Raw genomic sequence first — 15179 nt, 5'->3', positions numbered from 1 at the left:
CCCTGCAAAGCCACAGGAAAGTCTCCCCACGGCTCCTACAGAGCTCCTCACTTCGAGGAGCACTGCGTCCTGTGGGCCCTGCCTCATCCATTATTTGCAAAGTAATCTGGGGAAGAAGAGGTACAAGCTTCTTCTGGCTATAACGTTTGACGGATTTAAAAAATATATATTGTAGATTAGATTTATGATCCTCTGTTATTTAAGTAGCTAGATGATCTGCTCATCGGGTCACTTTACAACAAAACTGGACGCATACAGACTCTGTTTTCACCCTAGTTTGAGAGAGGAGCAAGAGAGCAGTGTTGTGCTTGAAGACCTGCTGGAGAATATGGAGGCCGACACCTTTGTGACCCTGTACGGCCAGGTGAGACCACGTTAGCCACGCCCTGGCTCCACCCCTTGCCAGCACGTCACTTTACCTTTTTCTCAGAGTCCACATTTCCTCACCTGCCGGACGGGGATGAAAACACGAATCTTGGGAGCTGCCAAGCAGATGGGTGAAAACCCCGGCCCGGGGCCAGCACGTAGAGGACATTCGATCAGGGGTCACGGCAGCTGCAGTGACCACGATGATTATTGCCCTGGTCAGTTTCTTTTCTGTGATGGACAGGCACCCAAACCTTCTTCCCAGTCTTAAGTAAGTTTAATACAGAGAAGGATCCCCCAGGAACAAAGTTGGTCACTGAAATCTGGGCCATGTAAAGGGGCCTATGAGATTGCACCCACCTTTCAACTTTTCTGTGTTGAGCCCGGAGGTTCTGGCTCATTCTTGGCCAGAGCTGCAGCAGCTCTCGCCTCCCTTCCCGAGGCCGAGCCCCAAGGCTGTGCTCACAGAGCCACATGCAGGACTACTTACCTACGTCTGCTACTAGCTGTGTTTTCTGTGCATCCTAAGGTGGGCTTCCTGGTCTCTGTGAATCCCAGCAAACGTGATTTGTGACAGTGGCTTATGCTAATCACAAGCCGTCTGAAGGTGGATGTCACTGACCTTGCTTCAGTTCAATGACATCATCGTCACACTGTGATTCTTCCCAGCTTTCCTTCTTAGAGTTCCAGCCACCGTGTCTGTGTTCAGGTCAAGAAGGTATAAGTAGACAGTAACCCTGCTGTCTTTCCTTTCCAAGGAAGTACATGCCCTGAAGTCCCTGAAGTAAATTTTTCTCGTGTCCTGAGGAGCCCTGGCCCGTGGACCCCCTGCCACTGGTCAGGGCCTGCAAGACCAACACGTCCTCCTCAGTCTCCAAAAAGAGGGCCAGCAGGGAGCAGGGATGGGGGCGCCTTCAGGTGTCCAGCCAAGCAGAATCGGCCAGGCTGTCCACAGGCACACACAGCTTGCCACTTGTATTAACTTCTAGCAGAAGTATCAGCAGAAGCTGCTGTAATAAATTACCACCCGAACACAAATATATTATCGTACGGCTCCGTAGGTCAGAAGTGTTACGTGGATTTTGCCAGACTAAAACCCAAGTGCTGGCAGGGTCGCACTCCTTCTAAGGCTCTGCGGAGAATCTGTTTCCTGCTCATTCAAGTAATTGGCAGAATTTGGTTCATTGTGGTTGTAGGACTAAGGTCCCCATCTCCTTGCTGGCTGTCAGCTGAGAGCTGTTCCCAGCTTCTAGAGGTGCTTGCATTTCTTGGCTCATGGCTCCCTTTCTTCATCTTCAAAGCCAACAAATTGCATCTCTCTGATGCTTCTTCCATTGTCATCACATCTCTCTCTGACCTACCACACTGGGAAACGTTCCCTGCTCTTGAGGACTCAAGTGATGATGAGGTTGGACACACTTAGATAATCTAGGGTAATCTCGGCTCAAGATCCTTACACTCAATCACCTCTACAGAAAGTCCCTTTGCCGTGGAAGACAACGTATTCACAGGTCCTGGGCATGGACATCTTGGAGACCCTTATTCTGCCAATCACACCAAACAGGAAGCCAAGATCAATGCCAGAAGTGTGCAGGTCACTGGTGAACCTAATGTGGCTCTTTCCTCTTTGACATGAGAGCTGATCTGGGCTTTCTAGATACTGGCAGCGAGGGAGCGCCTACCCAGGACGGGACCCAGGAGAGTACTTGCCCCTCATCTCACCATCTGGCAGGTTCTCCCATAACCTCCTCACAAGCAGGTCACGCAGAGGGGAAATTACTGCTGCAGTTCACACTGAGGGGCCAGGTGGAGCTAGGATTGGAGCCACGTTCTTCCTCCCCCACATCTGCTACAGAATTACCTGAGCTCAAAACGGGATGGGGGAGGGAGCTGAAGTTTTCGGAACACCTGCTGTGCTCTGAGTGTCGTCCCAGCCCTTGTGTCTGTTATTCACTTACTCCTTGCAGAAAGCTGGGACCTGGGGACTATCTTTTCCATTTTAGGAACAGAGAAACCAAGGCGTGAGGGCACCAGGGCTCATCTCCGACCCTTGGAGCTCAGGATTCAGCCTGGAGTTGGTGACTACACAGGGTGTACTCTTCCTGCTCGGTTTCCCCGCCGAGCAGATAAGGCCCCTGGCCTGGGGCTCTGTGCGAACTGAGCCACCTCCCACCCTCACTTCGGTTACCCCTCTCTTTCTTCTTCATTACTAAGAGACTTGACAGATGGTCAAAGTGTCACACGTGGAATTTCATCCAGGTTCATTTCTAGTTTGTTGGCTCTTTTAAACCGTGAACTCTGCTGAAGAATTGGTCCTATAAAGATTAGATGCTGCTGGCGTGGAAGCCCTGGACCGCAGGGGCCAGTCAGGGGGTGGCGACTCTTCTCACCGCCCTGTGCCTTTTATAGTCCCCCCAGCAAAGTCTAGTCAAATGTATTTCTTTCTTTCCAGGCCCTGTGTATTACTGAGGGTTTTCTAGAGAAGCAGAACCACAAGGACTTGGGTGGGGGGTTGGAGAAAGAGAAGGGGGAGGGGGTGAGAGAGAGAGAGAGAGAGGTTTATTTTAAGGAATTAGCTCATGTGATTATGGAGACTGGCAAGTCCAAGAGGCTGGCAGGGTAGACCAGCAGGCTGGAGACCTAGGGAAGAGCCAGTGTTGCAGTTTGAGTCCAAAGCCCCGCTACTGGCAGAATTCCCTCTGGCTCAGAGGTCAGTCTTTGTTCTATACAGGCCTTCACCTGATTAGATGAGGCCCACCCACAATGTGGCGGGCAATCTGCTTTAAGCCCACTAATTCAAATGTTAATCTCATCCAAGAGCTCCTTCACTGAAATATCCAGAATGTCTGTCCAACTGTCTTGGCTCAGTGACCCAGACAAGTTGACATATAAAATTAACCATCACCCTCTATGTGGATTAGTCCTGTATTTTGCCTGTTTCTTTTTTGTATCAGGCAAAAGAATAACCAGGGAAGCCCAGTCCTCCCTCCCTCTCTTCCTGCTCCTCCTAATCTTTCTCATTCCTCCTCCACCTTCTTCTCTCTCTCTCCTTCTCTGTCTCCTGATTTATTTCTTGATGATTACAGTGCCTTAGGGACAACATAGTTTGAATTACAAAATTTGCATGAAAGATACTTTCCACATTAGCATCCATGTCTTCATATTTATGCAACTTTGCCAGCTCCTTTTTTTGCATATTTATGACGATATCAAGATAACACTCTGAAAGCCTGCTCTGTGCTAGATACATCACACATCATCCTGGTTAATGCTCACTGTTGCTCTGGGGACCCTGGCGGTGGGGAGCGCCTCCCCCAGGCACTGCTGTACATCCATCAGCCTTTCTGTGATGGTGATGGTCCCAGCGGCAGCTGATATTAGCCCACTGATGACAAAAGACATGGAGGGGACCATGACTTGACAGATGAAGAAACTGAGGGTCAGAGAGGTGATGTGACTTAACCAAGGTCCCAGTCAGTGGTGGAGCTGATTTTAAATCAACTTTTCTTCCTTTAAATGCTCTGCTTCACTCCACTTCAGGCTACTGCACAATTCCCTTTGAAGCAAAGTATTTCCTAATTGCTTCATGAATAAAATGGGCAGGGTGCTCATTTAAAAATGAGTGGTACTAACTCAGCAAACGAGAAGCTTCCCTGTGCTGAGTTAGGGAGAGGCTGGACCCCCTCTGTGCTCCTCCCTGAACTCATCTCCTTTATTCCCTCAAGGCTCCAGCATGACTGTGGCCACTTGTAGACAATAGAGTGGAATTCTTTTTTAACCACATAAGGTGTGACTTGGAGTCAGCTTAACTACAAAGACTCCGACATCCTCTGAAGAAGCTTTGTTCTTACGTAAATGTTTACTCTGTTCCTAGTAAGCGGCAAGGGCTACCCTAGGCACCGGGACTTGAGCAGCAAACAGAAAAGATGCAGTCCCCGCCCTCGGGAGCTGACATGCTAGTGGGAAGGGCAGGCAGTCAACAACACAGATACATAGACTGAGCAGTGTTTTATGGGGATTATGATCTCATTTTTATAGTTATGCCCCTCCGTCCATCAGTCCATCTGTCTGTCTATCTGTCCATCCATCCACCTACCATCTATCTGTCCATTCATCCATCCATCTATTTACATATATGCCTAGAAAGAGTCCTGGAATGTAGTGTGCCTAATTTTACTGATAATTATTTCTGGATAATGGCACTTGGAATAATTACTTTAACATTAATCTTTGTGCTTTTCTGCATTGTTTGGATTCCTTAAAATAAGTAGTATTTCTTAAAAATAAAGACAAGGATGAAATATGCCAAGATACACTCAGACGATGATAATCTTTGCCGAGTCCCATGGTGGTGAAGCAGAGCAGGAAAGAGGGACAGGCAGGGCCTGCTGGCAAGTGTGATCTTCCTGCCACCCTCCTCTGCGTGGACATCTGGTTCCCGTGTTCCTCTGTGATTCATTTCAGTCTCTAGAAATGGCTCCGGATCTTTAAAGCAACGTGGTCCACACAGATGCTTTCTGTGTCACCGCCTTCGGGAAGACTTGACCCAGTGACATGGGCTGAGGATCATTGGTCAGTAAACTTCCGGGCTGGGAAGGCCATGGCCATGAGCCTGTGGCTCCCCACATTCACCGGGGGGAACCCCAGCTATGCAGGGTTAGCCTCTGCCTCAGGGAATCTGCAGGGTGTTTATGAAGTCAAGGTTTATCCATCATTTATTCGACACACATCTGTTGATCTCTTTCTCTGTACCAGAAACTGGGTCAAATGCTGGAGATAGAGGCATATGATACTGACTGCATCCTGAAACCTCACTGGAGACACACATAAGAAATTGTACCGTTGTAGTTGAGTTGATTAAAACCAATGAGAGATCAGAGGAGAGGCACTGTCCTAGCATGTGGGGTCAGGAAAGGCTTCCAGAAAAGCCAACACTCACGCAGAAACTAGAAGAATGAGTTTGAAGAGAGCCAGGCAGAGAGCAGTGTGGGGAGGAGGGTGTTCCAGGCAGAAGGAAGCGCGTGGATGGTAAGGAAGGAGGTTTGGTACTTATAATACACCTTTCCCCAACACTTCACTAAAAACATCGGTCAAGCTCATAAGCAGCGCCATGCTTCCAAATCCAGGGGTCAGGTCTCTGTCTTCTTCTTTCTTGACCTCTCTGGCACTTGGCCGGCCGCCCTCTTCTTGGGTATGTTCCTTGGCTTCTGATACCAGAGACACCTGGTCTCTCCCGGCCCCAGGTTGCCTGTGGCCAGGCCCCCCGTTGGATGCTGCTCTGCGTCATGGCCTTTAGATGCTGGGGTCCTGAGGACTTGGTCCTTTACCTCCTTTCCTCTCAGCTACATTCACTCCCCTGCTGGCGCCATCAACATACCGGTCACCATCTAACCCCGCCTCCAGACGCCTGCCCTGCACGTGAGACGACATCTCCACTAGGGCACCTGTGAAACACGTGACATAACCTGTCCAAACAGAGCTACAAGTGACTGAGGGTTCTCTCCCCCAAACGTGCGCCACCCATCTCACCAAATGGCACCTCTGTTCACCCAGCAGCCCACGTGAGAGGTGGTGGCGTCATCCTCTATTCTCGTCTTTCAGTGAAGCTTGCTGGCTCTGCCGTCTTAGTGTCCCCCTCCCGTCACTTCCCACCACTCCCTCCGTCATTCTGGCTCAGGCTGCCAGCATCTCTTGCCCGAAATGCCTCCGTCCTGCTGCCTCTCTTTTTGCAGATGGTCCCCTGTCCCTGTGTCATCAGAGTAGTCTTTTAAAAATGAAAATCAGCTCATGGCATTCCTGCTGCTTAAAATCCTGCAGTGATTTCCCATCTCATCGTGAAGACAAGCCAAAATCTCGCTTAGTGAAAAGGTCCTGTATAATCTGACCCCAAGCCACCCGTCCCACCTTATCCCCTGTCACTCTCCTTCTCACGCCGGCCACACAGGCCTCCTTTGCTCTCCATCAGACGTGCCGAGTCATCCTCGCCTCAAGTCTTTGCTCTTGCCTCCTCTGCCTGGAAGGTTCTTCTCTTCCATGGGCGTGTGGCTCCTCACTTCATCCAAGTCCCTGCTTAGACGACACCTCTCAGAGGAGCCTTCCCTGGCTACCCATCTCAGACATCAGCCACCTCCACCCATCACCCTCTGGCTCTTTCTCTTGCCTTGTTCCCATCCTGACACCCACGTACCGCTACCTGATAGAGCCTACCTGTAGGTTTACCATCTGTCTCACCTGTGAGCCTTGTGAAGGCAGGGACTTTGTGTCACTTACTGCTCTGTCTCCAGTGCCTGGAACAGGGTCTGGCCCCCAGTAGGACTCCATCATAGTGTTAATTGAGTGAATAAATGAATGTGTCCTCATCATTTGGCATAATGGCCCACCAAACAAGTCTGCATCCTAATTCCGGGAGCCTACGAATAGGACCTTTTATGGCAAAAGGGACTTTGCAGATGTGATCGTGGATTTTAAGATGGGGTATTAGCCTAGACGACTGCCGTGGGCCCTCAGTGTAGCCGCAAGCAGCCTTAAAGAAGGGAGCAGGAGGAGTCACAGTCTGAAGAGAAGGCCACGTGGCAATGGCAGATGCAGGGACTGGAGGAAGCACTTTGAAGACAGGGAGGGGCCATAAGCCAAAGAACGCAGGTGGCAGTGAGAGGCTGGAGGTGCCCAGGAAACGGATTCTCCCCGGAGCCCCCAGAAGGAGCCAGCGTGGCTGACCCCTGGACTCTAGCCCAGTGCCACTGATTTCAGTCTTCCGGCCTCCACAGCTGCAGAACAAACGTGTGTTGTCTGAAGCCACTGCGTGTTTGTGGTGATGTGTTACAGCCGCAGCAGGAGGCTCATAGAAATACCATAACAAAAGCAACAACCAGCACTCGCTGAGTGGCCACGATTTGTTGAGCGCGGCGCCTCGGTGTCTTGTAAAGTCAGAATTCTTTTTAGGTGAAAGTAACAGAAATTCATTTCAAATGAGTCTGAGCATAAAGGGAATGGATCGATGCCCTGATTGTTCTCCAAAAGAGCAGGGCTGAGCTCTAGGGGCCCAAGTGACAGAGGACACTTGGTGGGTCTCTGCTTCTCCGTCTCTCTCCCGTTGCTTTGTGTCCACTAGTAAGCTGCTTCCCCACAGGAAGGGACGTGGTAACTGGCAGCCTTGAGCTGATGGCCCTTCAGCATCCAGCTCTCCTGGCTTTGCTGTAAAAGTGCTTTCTGTGTTGTATCTTCCTAGCGTGGAACAGTTTTACACCCCCCAGTTCATTTTGTCCTTCAAAAACCCTTTGACGCAGGTATTATTGTTACCCCATTTTACAGATGAGGAAGTTGAGGCACAGAGGAAAATAAAGGCACTACCCAGAGACACACAGTTCTGTGCAGCGGGGCTGGGAGCCAGCGCAGGTTTGGGGGAGTGGAGAGCCTGCACTCTCTTTTTCTAACCATTAAAAAAAAAATACTTTTAGATTCACACGAAGTTGCAAAGCTAGCATCGAGAGTTCCAGTGCCCCGATCCGTTTCATGGTTTCCCCCAGAGGTTGCATCTTACAGAACTCTTGTACAATATCCAAACCAGGAAGCTGACAGTGATGTAAAATGTATGTACAGTTCAGTGTCATTTTATCACATGTCGTTTCATGTAACCGACACCACAGTTAAGATACAGAACTATTCAGTCGCCACAGAGATCTGCTTTGCTCCCCCTTGCTGGTTGTATCCACTCCCCGACTCCATTACCACCCTCCCCAATGTTGTCAGCTCTGGAATGTTATTCACATGGAATCCTACAGGGTGTGGCTGTGGACGCTGGCTTTTTTTGTGCAGTGTGATGCCCTAAGGATCCTCCAGTTCTTTCTTTTCATCACAGACAGGTGTCCCATTTCTTTAACTGTCCACGGGTTTAGGGACATTTCAGTTGTTTCCAGAGCCTGTGCTGTGTCCCCTGAGCCCCATCGCCTCACGGAACATGAGTAGGAGGAGGGAAAATTACTAATCGGCCCTGCTGCAGGCCAGGGCTTTAGCTGTGACGAGTGAGTCGGAAGGGATGGGTGAAGGCTTTGAGATCACCATGGGAACCGAGGCTGCTGACCAACTAGGGTTTTTTTGACAGCTCTGTGAATTTGGGAGCATGTTTTCAAGACTGAGCCACTAAAATATTTATCTCCCTGGGACAAAAAGTCCTAAGACCTTAATCCCCGAAAACTTGTTGTCCATCAAGGTTAGAGCGGTGAGGCTCTGAGCTCCCTGTGTTAACCCCTCTAGGAGCTGAGACTGGCCTCCTACCTGTCGAAGCTGACGATGGTGCCGGGGGGCACGCTGCGCCGGCTCCTGAGCGTGGCTCTGCCCGCAGCCTCCCAGCCTGAGCTGCTGGCCGTGCTGGACTCCATCGGCCAGAAGCATCAGGACCACGTGGTGGAGAATGATGGCGGCGGGGTGCAGACCGACCTGGGCAGGAGGCGGTGAGTGCAGGGTCGGGCTGCCTCTGGAAAACAGTGAGTGAGGTCCCATAAGGAGAACGGATGGGGGAGGGAGCAGGACCCCGAGGGCACAAGCACACGCCTTCCCAGGGGAACTTCGTTACAGCATCCAAGAGATGGCGCAGACAGCATCCAAGTCGCCATGAATCCGCTTTAAGTCGCAGTAGCCCAAGTATTTTGCCCACAGCTTCTCTTTTCATCACCAATTGATTCCTCCAGTGGACTTTTAAGAAAATAAGTGTCCCTGAGCTGTAAATATGCCATATGCGCACAACAAGTACATAAAGGAAAAAGAAGACAGAGAAACAGCCATGGTTCTATCAGCTGGAGAAAACGGCTGTTAGCATTTTGTTACAATTCTTCCTCCAGAATGTGTCTGCTGAGTGTGTGCTGCGTGCGTGTGTGTGTGTGTGTGTGTGTAGGAGTCCCAGTACATACAACCTGACAGCCTGCTTTTCAGAACCTCACAGCAGAAGCAAGTTTGCATGTTACCTTTCAACTCTTTTTCATGTGTAAACGTCTTTCTCATTATCACACTATCTAGACTATATTTCAGCTGTTTTTATTAACAATTTAAAATTCATACTTTTGAAACATCTGCATAGATACTATTTTTAATGGCTGCCTGTTATTCCACTAGGTGTGTAGGATAGTGTATGTACCTGCTACCCTGTTACTGGACATTTAGTTGGGTTCATTTTTCCTCAATTACGGGTAATGCTGGAGAGATGCTTTCCTTAGGGTCAAGTTCCAGGTGTGAATTTGGGCAGTAAAGCCTCTTTGCAAAGAAAGGCAGGAAGTGGGGCTGTGGACAAGGTGGGTTTGGGGCAGCCAGCGGTACCACTTGAGAACAGATTTTGGCAGCGGGAGGGTTACCAGGACAGCCACGACCAGACCTGAAAGTGCAGAAGGCCGGGCAGTGAAGCCGGCGCCTCAGCCAGGATCCAGGGGAGGCTGGGGATGGGCGTCTCGGAGCCCAGGAGTCTGTTGAAACTGCGTGATTGCATCGATAAGTGTATATGTACGTTATTTTTCCTGACCCATAGGGGTCCCTGACTCAGAAAGGTCAGAAGCACTGCTGAGGGCTGAGAGTGGTCCGGGCTGGTGCAGGTGTGAGAGAGCTGGGTGAGGGCGTGGTCAGGGCAGGTGTGGGCGTGGTCAGGGGCAGCAGGGCGTGGTCAGGGTGGGTGTGGTTGGCGCTGGGTGTGGGTGTGGCCAGGGCTTTTGTGGGCAAGTCAGAGTTACAAGTCTCAGCCTGGTCTCTCCCAGTGCACAGTCAGGGAAGAACATGCTGAGGGCAGGTATTGGAGTTGACCCTGGAGCTGGAACATGTGTGGTCACAGGGAAGCCACCTGTGCCCGAGAGCCACTCATGGGGACCTTGTTTATGGAGTTCCCCTTTGTTCAGTTTAGTTTGGGAGGCTGGTGAGCCGGGATGGGCAGGCTGCTGGGGGACAGAGCAGGAGCACCCAGGTGGCTTGTCACCATGAGCATGACACTCCCTTTCTTTGCCCGACCGCATGGCCAAGTGGGCTGGATGACTTCTGGGTCCCAGGCCACTCGCCATAGTAACTGAGGGCACGGCTGTCACTACTCTAGTGTCCCAAGTGCCTGGTGCCTGGTCACACCATCAGTCCAGGGTCTTGGGTTTCAAGCAGCAGAAACGACTGACTAAGCAAGAAAGGGTGAGTGAGGGGCCCGTCAGAATCCAGGAAAAGCTGGACGCTGGGTCCCTGGACAGGCAGGACCGGGACAGGATGAGGGCCTTCCTCTCTGGGTGTGCCCTTCAGAGGACCAGCCTCCTTTGCCCAGGAGCTGGACTCCTGGGACAGAGAGCCTGGCCCAGCCTGTCTACCACCAGGCAAGGCAGAGTATGAACTTGGCCAGAGCTGGGCACAGACAGGACTCTCAGTCCCACTCTGTCTTACTGACTTGAGTCCAATCCTGTGAACATCTCCCCCCTCCCTCTCCACTAGGATGTCCCTTCTTCATTCTAGAATCACACTCCATCACGTGGCATTAGGGCTCCCTGCCTTGCCCACCTTCCAAGCTTCTACTGTGCTTCTCAACTTTCTTATTCTTATATTTGTAAAACACTTGCTGAGCTCCTTATATGCCACTGTCCTGGGCGCTAGTGTATGTGGGAGAGTGAGGGACAGTCCTGCCGCGCGGAGCGTCCCCTCCAGTGGGAGAGCTGGGCCATACACAAGCCAGCGCGTAAAGCCCATTCCTTCACGTAGGCTGCCTGCCCTCCCTCCGCTGGGACGCCGGGACTCAGTTCAAGTGTCCTCACATCTAGGGAGCCTTCCTCTATCTGACTGATGTCACCTGGTACCTGTCGGGAACCCCTGGACTGGGGACCCCTTGCGGGCAGAGATCGTGTCTTGACTAGGCTGCTAGATCAGTGTTCATGGAGTGAGTGAGGGAACGAACAGTGAAAGGTCAGGGTTAGGGTTTCTCCTGTCACCGAGAAGAGAGAAGTCCCCTAGGGCTTTTTAGGATTACACATTGCTTGGAGATTCTATTCTTTTTGAAAATATAAGCACACTCCCTTCTCACCTTCAGGAAACACCAGGGCTGGTGGCAGGACTTGGAGAGCAAACTTCGAGGAGAACTGATAAGCAGAGGATTAGAAAAGATGCTCTGGGCTCAGGAGAGGAAGGAGCGGTAAGGAGGGCGTCTGCTGGGTGGGCTGGGAGGGGTCAGCCAGGCTGCCTGTGAGCCTGAGGGGAGGTGGGGGGGCCGCGAAGGGAGGGTTACTGCAAACTCACCAACGACACTCCTTCCCTAAGGACCACAATCTTTATTCAAAGCAGGCTTTGTTTAGAAGCTGAAGATAAGCCTCTGGCTGTCAGTGGGAGCAGATTCTCCTGATTTTTATTAGCATTTTAATTGCGGGATTTATTTTAACTAATGGCTCTTTTTAAATGGGCTCCCATTAGATGGAGAATAATTCTTTATAGATGTGCGGACTCCATAGCTGACAGAGCCATCTCCTGTCTCGCCGCATGGAGCCTCCCCGCTTTCCAGAAAGTGGGGAAGGTCCCACCGCCACTGTTCCCCAGCTCAGAGCAGCCCGAGGCAGAGGCCCAGCCTGCAGGCGGGAAGTCGTGGCCTTACGTCCCCGCTCTTGTCCCTCAGTTTCCTCTGCCAAGTGCCCTTCTCTGTTAGCTTTGGTTGCTGCACATCTGGAGAACAGAGGAAGGTGAGAGGCAGGGTGGCTTCAGCTCGCTACAAACACGAGACCAAGCAACTCCCCCGTTTCCCCGTAGAGGGGACTTGGAGGAAGAGTCACATCAGGCAGATTGGGAATAGGTTAAAAAGTGATATCCAAAGGGTGCTCTGGACACAGCCGATGTCCAAGGGAAGTGTCTGATCCGAGTCCTGCCCCTTCCAAAGTGTCTCAGAGCTCCGGTGAAGGTGCTAAGACCAAACTTCCTGAACCGTCCACGATTAAAGTCTAGGAGCCATTGATCACAGTAGGCTGGGAATCAGAATTTAGTCCCAGAGAAATTAGATGCGGTTGTTGAGCACAAAGCAAGACAGTGAAATTCAAGCCGTGTAAATGTGAAGCGCTCCACCGAGGAACGGAGGTCAGCTGCTCAGGGTGGAGGTGGGGACGCAAAGGCGGTCCTGGGCGCACAGGCGTCAGCGGCGCGGGTACAGGCCAGGGGGGCGCTGGCCGCACCGTCCCGGTTCCCTGTGCTCCTGGCAGTGTCCTGCTCTCCCTCCAGGCCCTGTGGACGGATGGTGGGAGGAGGAGAGTCTGTGAATCCTTACTCAGATTCATACCCGCTGCAGAGGCAGGAGTCAGTGGTGGTGGCGGTGGAGCCTGATCCGCTACGTCTGTTCAGGAAGAGCCCACAAGCCCTCCAGTAGCCTCCGGCAGATCGGCCCCCAGTGACCTGGCCCCGTCCCGCACTGCTTGGGCAAACAACCCTGTGGCTTTCAGGCTGTCCAGGGCTCTCAGAGGGAGTCAGAGCCGTTAGCAAGTGCAGCCGGGATCTAGGGGCTGGACCGCTCACGGGCAGGATCACGGCCGTCCTTTCTCGGGATATTTCCAAAGCCTGTCACTCTGTTCTATTTCCAACACGTTTTACCTAACTTCTGACTGGGCTTTATAATCAGGTTCTATCCATCTGCTTTGAGTGGGAGGCCCACGGGCAGCAGTGTCATAGTAAATGTTTCACACTCGTCCAGGACGGTGGGGGAAGAGAGGAGCTCTGATCTGTAGCTCTTGCCAACTTCCATCGTGTGAAACCCTCCCACCCTGGCTGGTTCCAAGCTGCTGACAGGTTCACAAAACTCTGGAAAAGTGAACAGTCCTGAGTCGGTGAGCGCTGTCTGCAGCACACCACAGCCACAGGCTTCAGCTCATCCCGGGGCAACCAAAGGGAAGAACCTTTATTTAAAATGACACTTGACTGAGGACCTAGGGACCCAAAGGGGTTTTCCTTGAGGAAGTTTTTGGGACACTCGGTAGGGTCAGTTGCCAAAAATGTCGAATCTGATCTTCTGTTCTTTCTTTAGCATATTAAAGAAGACGTGTCCCACTCTCAGAGAGAGGATGGCATTCTCTGGAAAAGGAAGTTGGCCGCACCTGTCCCTGGAGTCCGTCGGCGAACTGGCCCCAGTGCCCATTGTAGGGGCAGAAACCATTGATTTATTCAACACCGGCGAAAAGCTCTTTATCTTCCGAAATCCCAGGGAGCCGGAGATCTCACTGCATGTCCCCCCCAGGAAAAAGAAGAACTTTCTAAATGCCAAAAAGGCCACTTGGGCCTCAGGCATGAACTAGCCCAAAGGAGTCTGAAGACAGATTTGCTTTCTCCTGCCCGTGTGTGTGTGTGTGTGTGTGTGTGTGTGTGTGTGTGTGTGTGTAATGTACAACCTGCAGATGTAAACTGCACGTGCAGAAGACACAGACACCCCCCAACCCTCGCCTTCCCTCCACGGCTCTCAGTGACTCAGTTTAATCTGGTCTTGTGCGTTCCCAGATGGGCCACTCTCTTCAGCATCACAAGGGACATGAAGAGACAGAGGCCCAGCCTGTGAACGCTGGTTGCTTTCAGTCCCACCTCGCCGAGGGTCTGGAGGAGACCCCAGCCCCCACTCACATCCCCGCAACGTCTGCCTGCAGGTTGGGCTGTGTGTCAGAGGCCACGCTCTCCGTTCTTACGTTGTATGTTTCTTACATGTTCTTTTTTTATCAAGGGAACTTCTGAAAATAAATGCATTTGATGCAAAGCTCTTCTCGGTGAAGCTCGTTTTTGCTTTCTGTAGGGACTGTTCATTTTTAATCACTTCTTGTGTTTTGGCCCCACACTGTGGTATTTGACAGAGATCTGCTCTCTGTGTTTCCAGTGGCCAGAAGATGTGCAGGCCACAGGGCGGTACCATCTCCAACCCACATCACAAAACTCAGCGGCTTAAGAAGGTGAGGTGATTAGTGCGAGATCATAAAGCCAATAAGTTAACCAAGAAGGACTCCCACTATAGCCCCAAACTCCTGTGCCTTCTCCTGCTCCATCAGTGGACACTCCTGTCCTCACCCGTTTGCCAACAAACTGACTACACACAGGTCCTCATGTGTCTCAGTGCTTTCCTGTGCCCTGACCCTCATCATCCTCACGGTGGTAGTTGAGCCAATGAGGTCCCACTGGGGCTGGACCGGATCATGGTCTCAGCTTTCCTGAGAGCCAGGCAAGGAACACAATCACAGCAGGCCTTTCCTGAGGACACAAGGTGATTGGGAGGGGAATCGGGTCACCAGGGAGAGGAAGGCAAGGAATCCTGATGAAGCACGTGTTCCTTGAGAGCGGCTGCTAGACCCTTCCAGCTGCTTTAACCCGCATCTTAATCCTCATCAACCCCCCAGCAGGTGGGGGTCACGACTCCCATTTTACAGCCAAGGAAGCTGAGACTCAGAGTTTAAGTAACCTGCCTGTGATGGCACCATTAGAAAGGAGGAAGTCTGGCTTTGAGTTCAGGTGTCCTCACTTAAAACCCTTCTCTGCCACGACTCATCCCATTGCTTTTGGCAACCGGAAGGTCAGGTCTTATTTGCGGTTTCCTACCAGCAGGCACGCAGCGCGGTGAGCGGGGACCTCTTCTGAGGATCGCATTTCTTCTGGGAGGTGGCCGTGTACCGTCTTAAGGCTGCCAGTGGGTTGTATGACTGCATTAGCAGATATGTACAAACAAGAAGTTCAAATCCAAGAAAGAAGAGCGGTCAGTTTTCCCATCTGAAGGTCAGAGTGAGCAGAGAGAGGACAGGAAGAGCAGTGATTTTCACACACAGGATCGTGGAGTGGAAAATGCATGGTCTTTGATGTAAGTCAATTTA

General features: G+C 51.6%; 1 protein-coding gene across 8 annotated transcripts in view; it reads left to right on the top strand.

Moving 5' to 3' along the window:
* EVC2 (EvC ciliary complex subunit 2) overlaps positions 1-14085 on the top strand; it is a 123398-nt gene extending 109313 nt beyond the window's left edge. For all 8 annotated transcript variants that reach the window (XM_064488136.1, XM_031437527.2, XM_031437581.2 and 5 more), the window contains 4 exons: positions 277-364; positions 8620-8816; positions 11399-11500; positions 13364-14085. In XM_064488136.1, coding sequence (XP_064344206.1) covers positions 277-364; positions 8620-8816; positions 11399-11500; positions 13364-13631 — 655 coding nt within the window. In that variant the 3' untranslated portion in view covers positions 13632-14085. The remainder of the gene's footprint in view (positions 1-276; positions 365-8619; positions 8817-11398; positions 11501-13363) is intronic.
* Positions 14086-15179: the final 1094 nt, after the last annotated feature.

Source organism: Camelus dromedarius, chromosome 1 (genome assembly GCF_036321535.1).
Source record: "Camelus dromedarius isolate mCamDro1 chromosome 1, mCamDro1.pat, whole genome shotgun sequence".
NCBI classification, from domain to species: Eukaryota; Metazoa; Chordata; class Mammalia; order Artiodactyla; family Camelidae; genus Camelus; species Camelus dromedarius.
The sequence above is the reverse complement of the archived record's forward strand: the minus strand, read 5'-3'. Positions and strand labels throughout refer to the sequence as shown.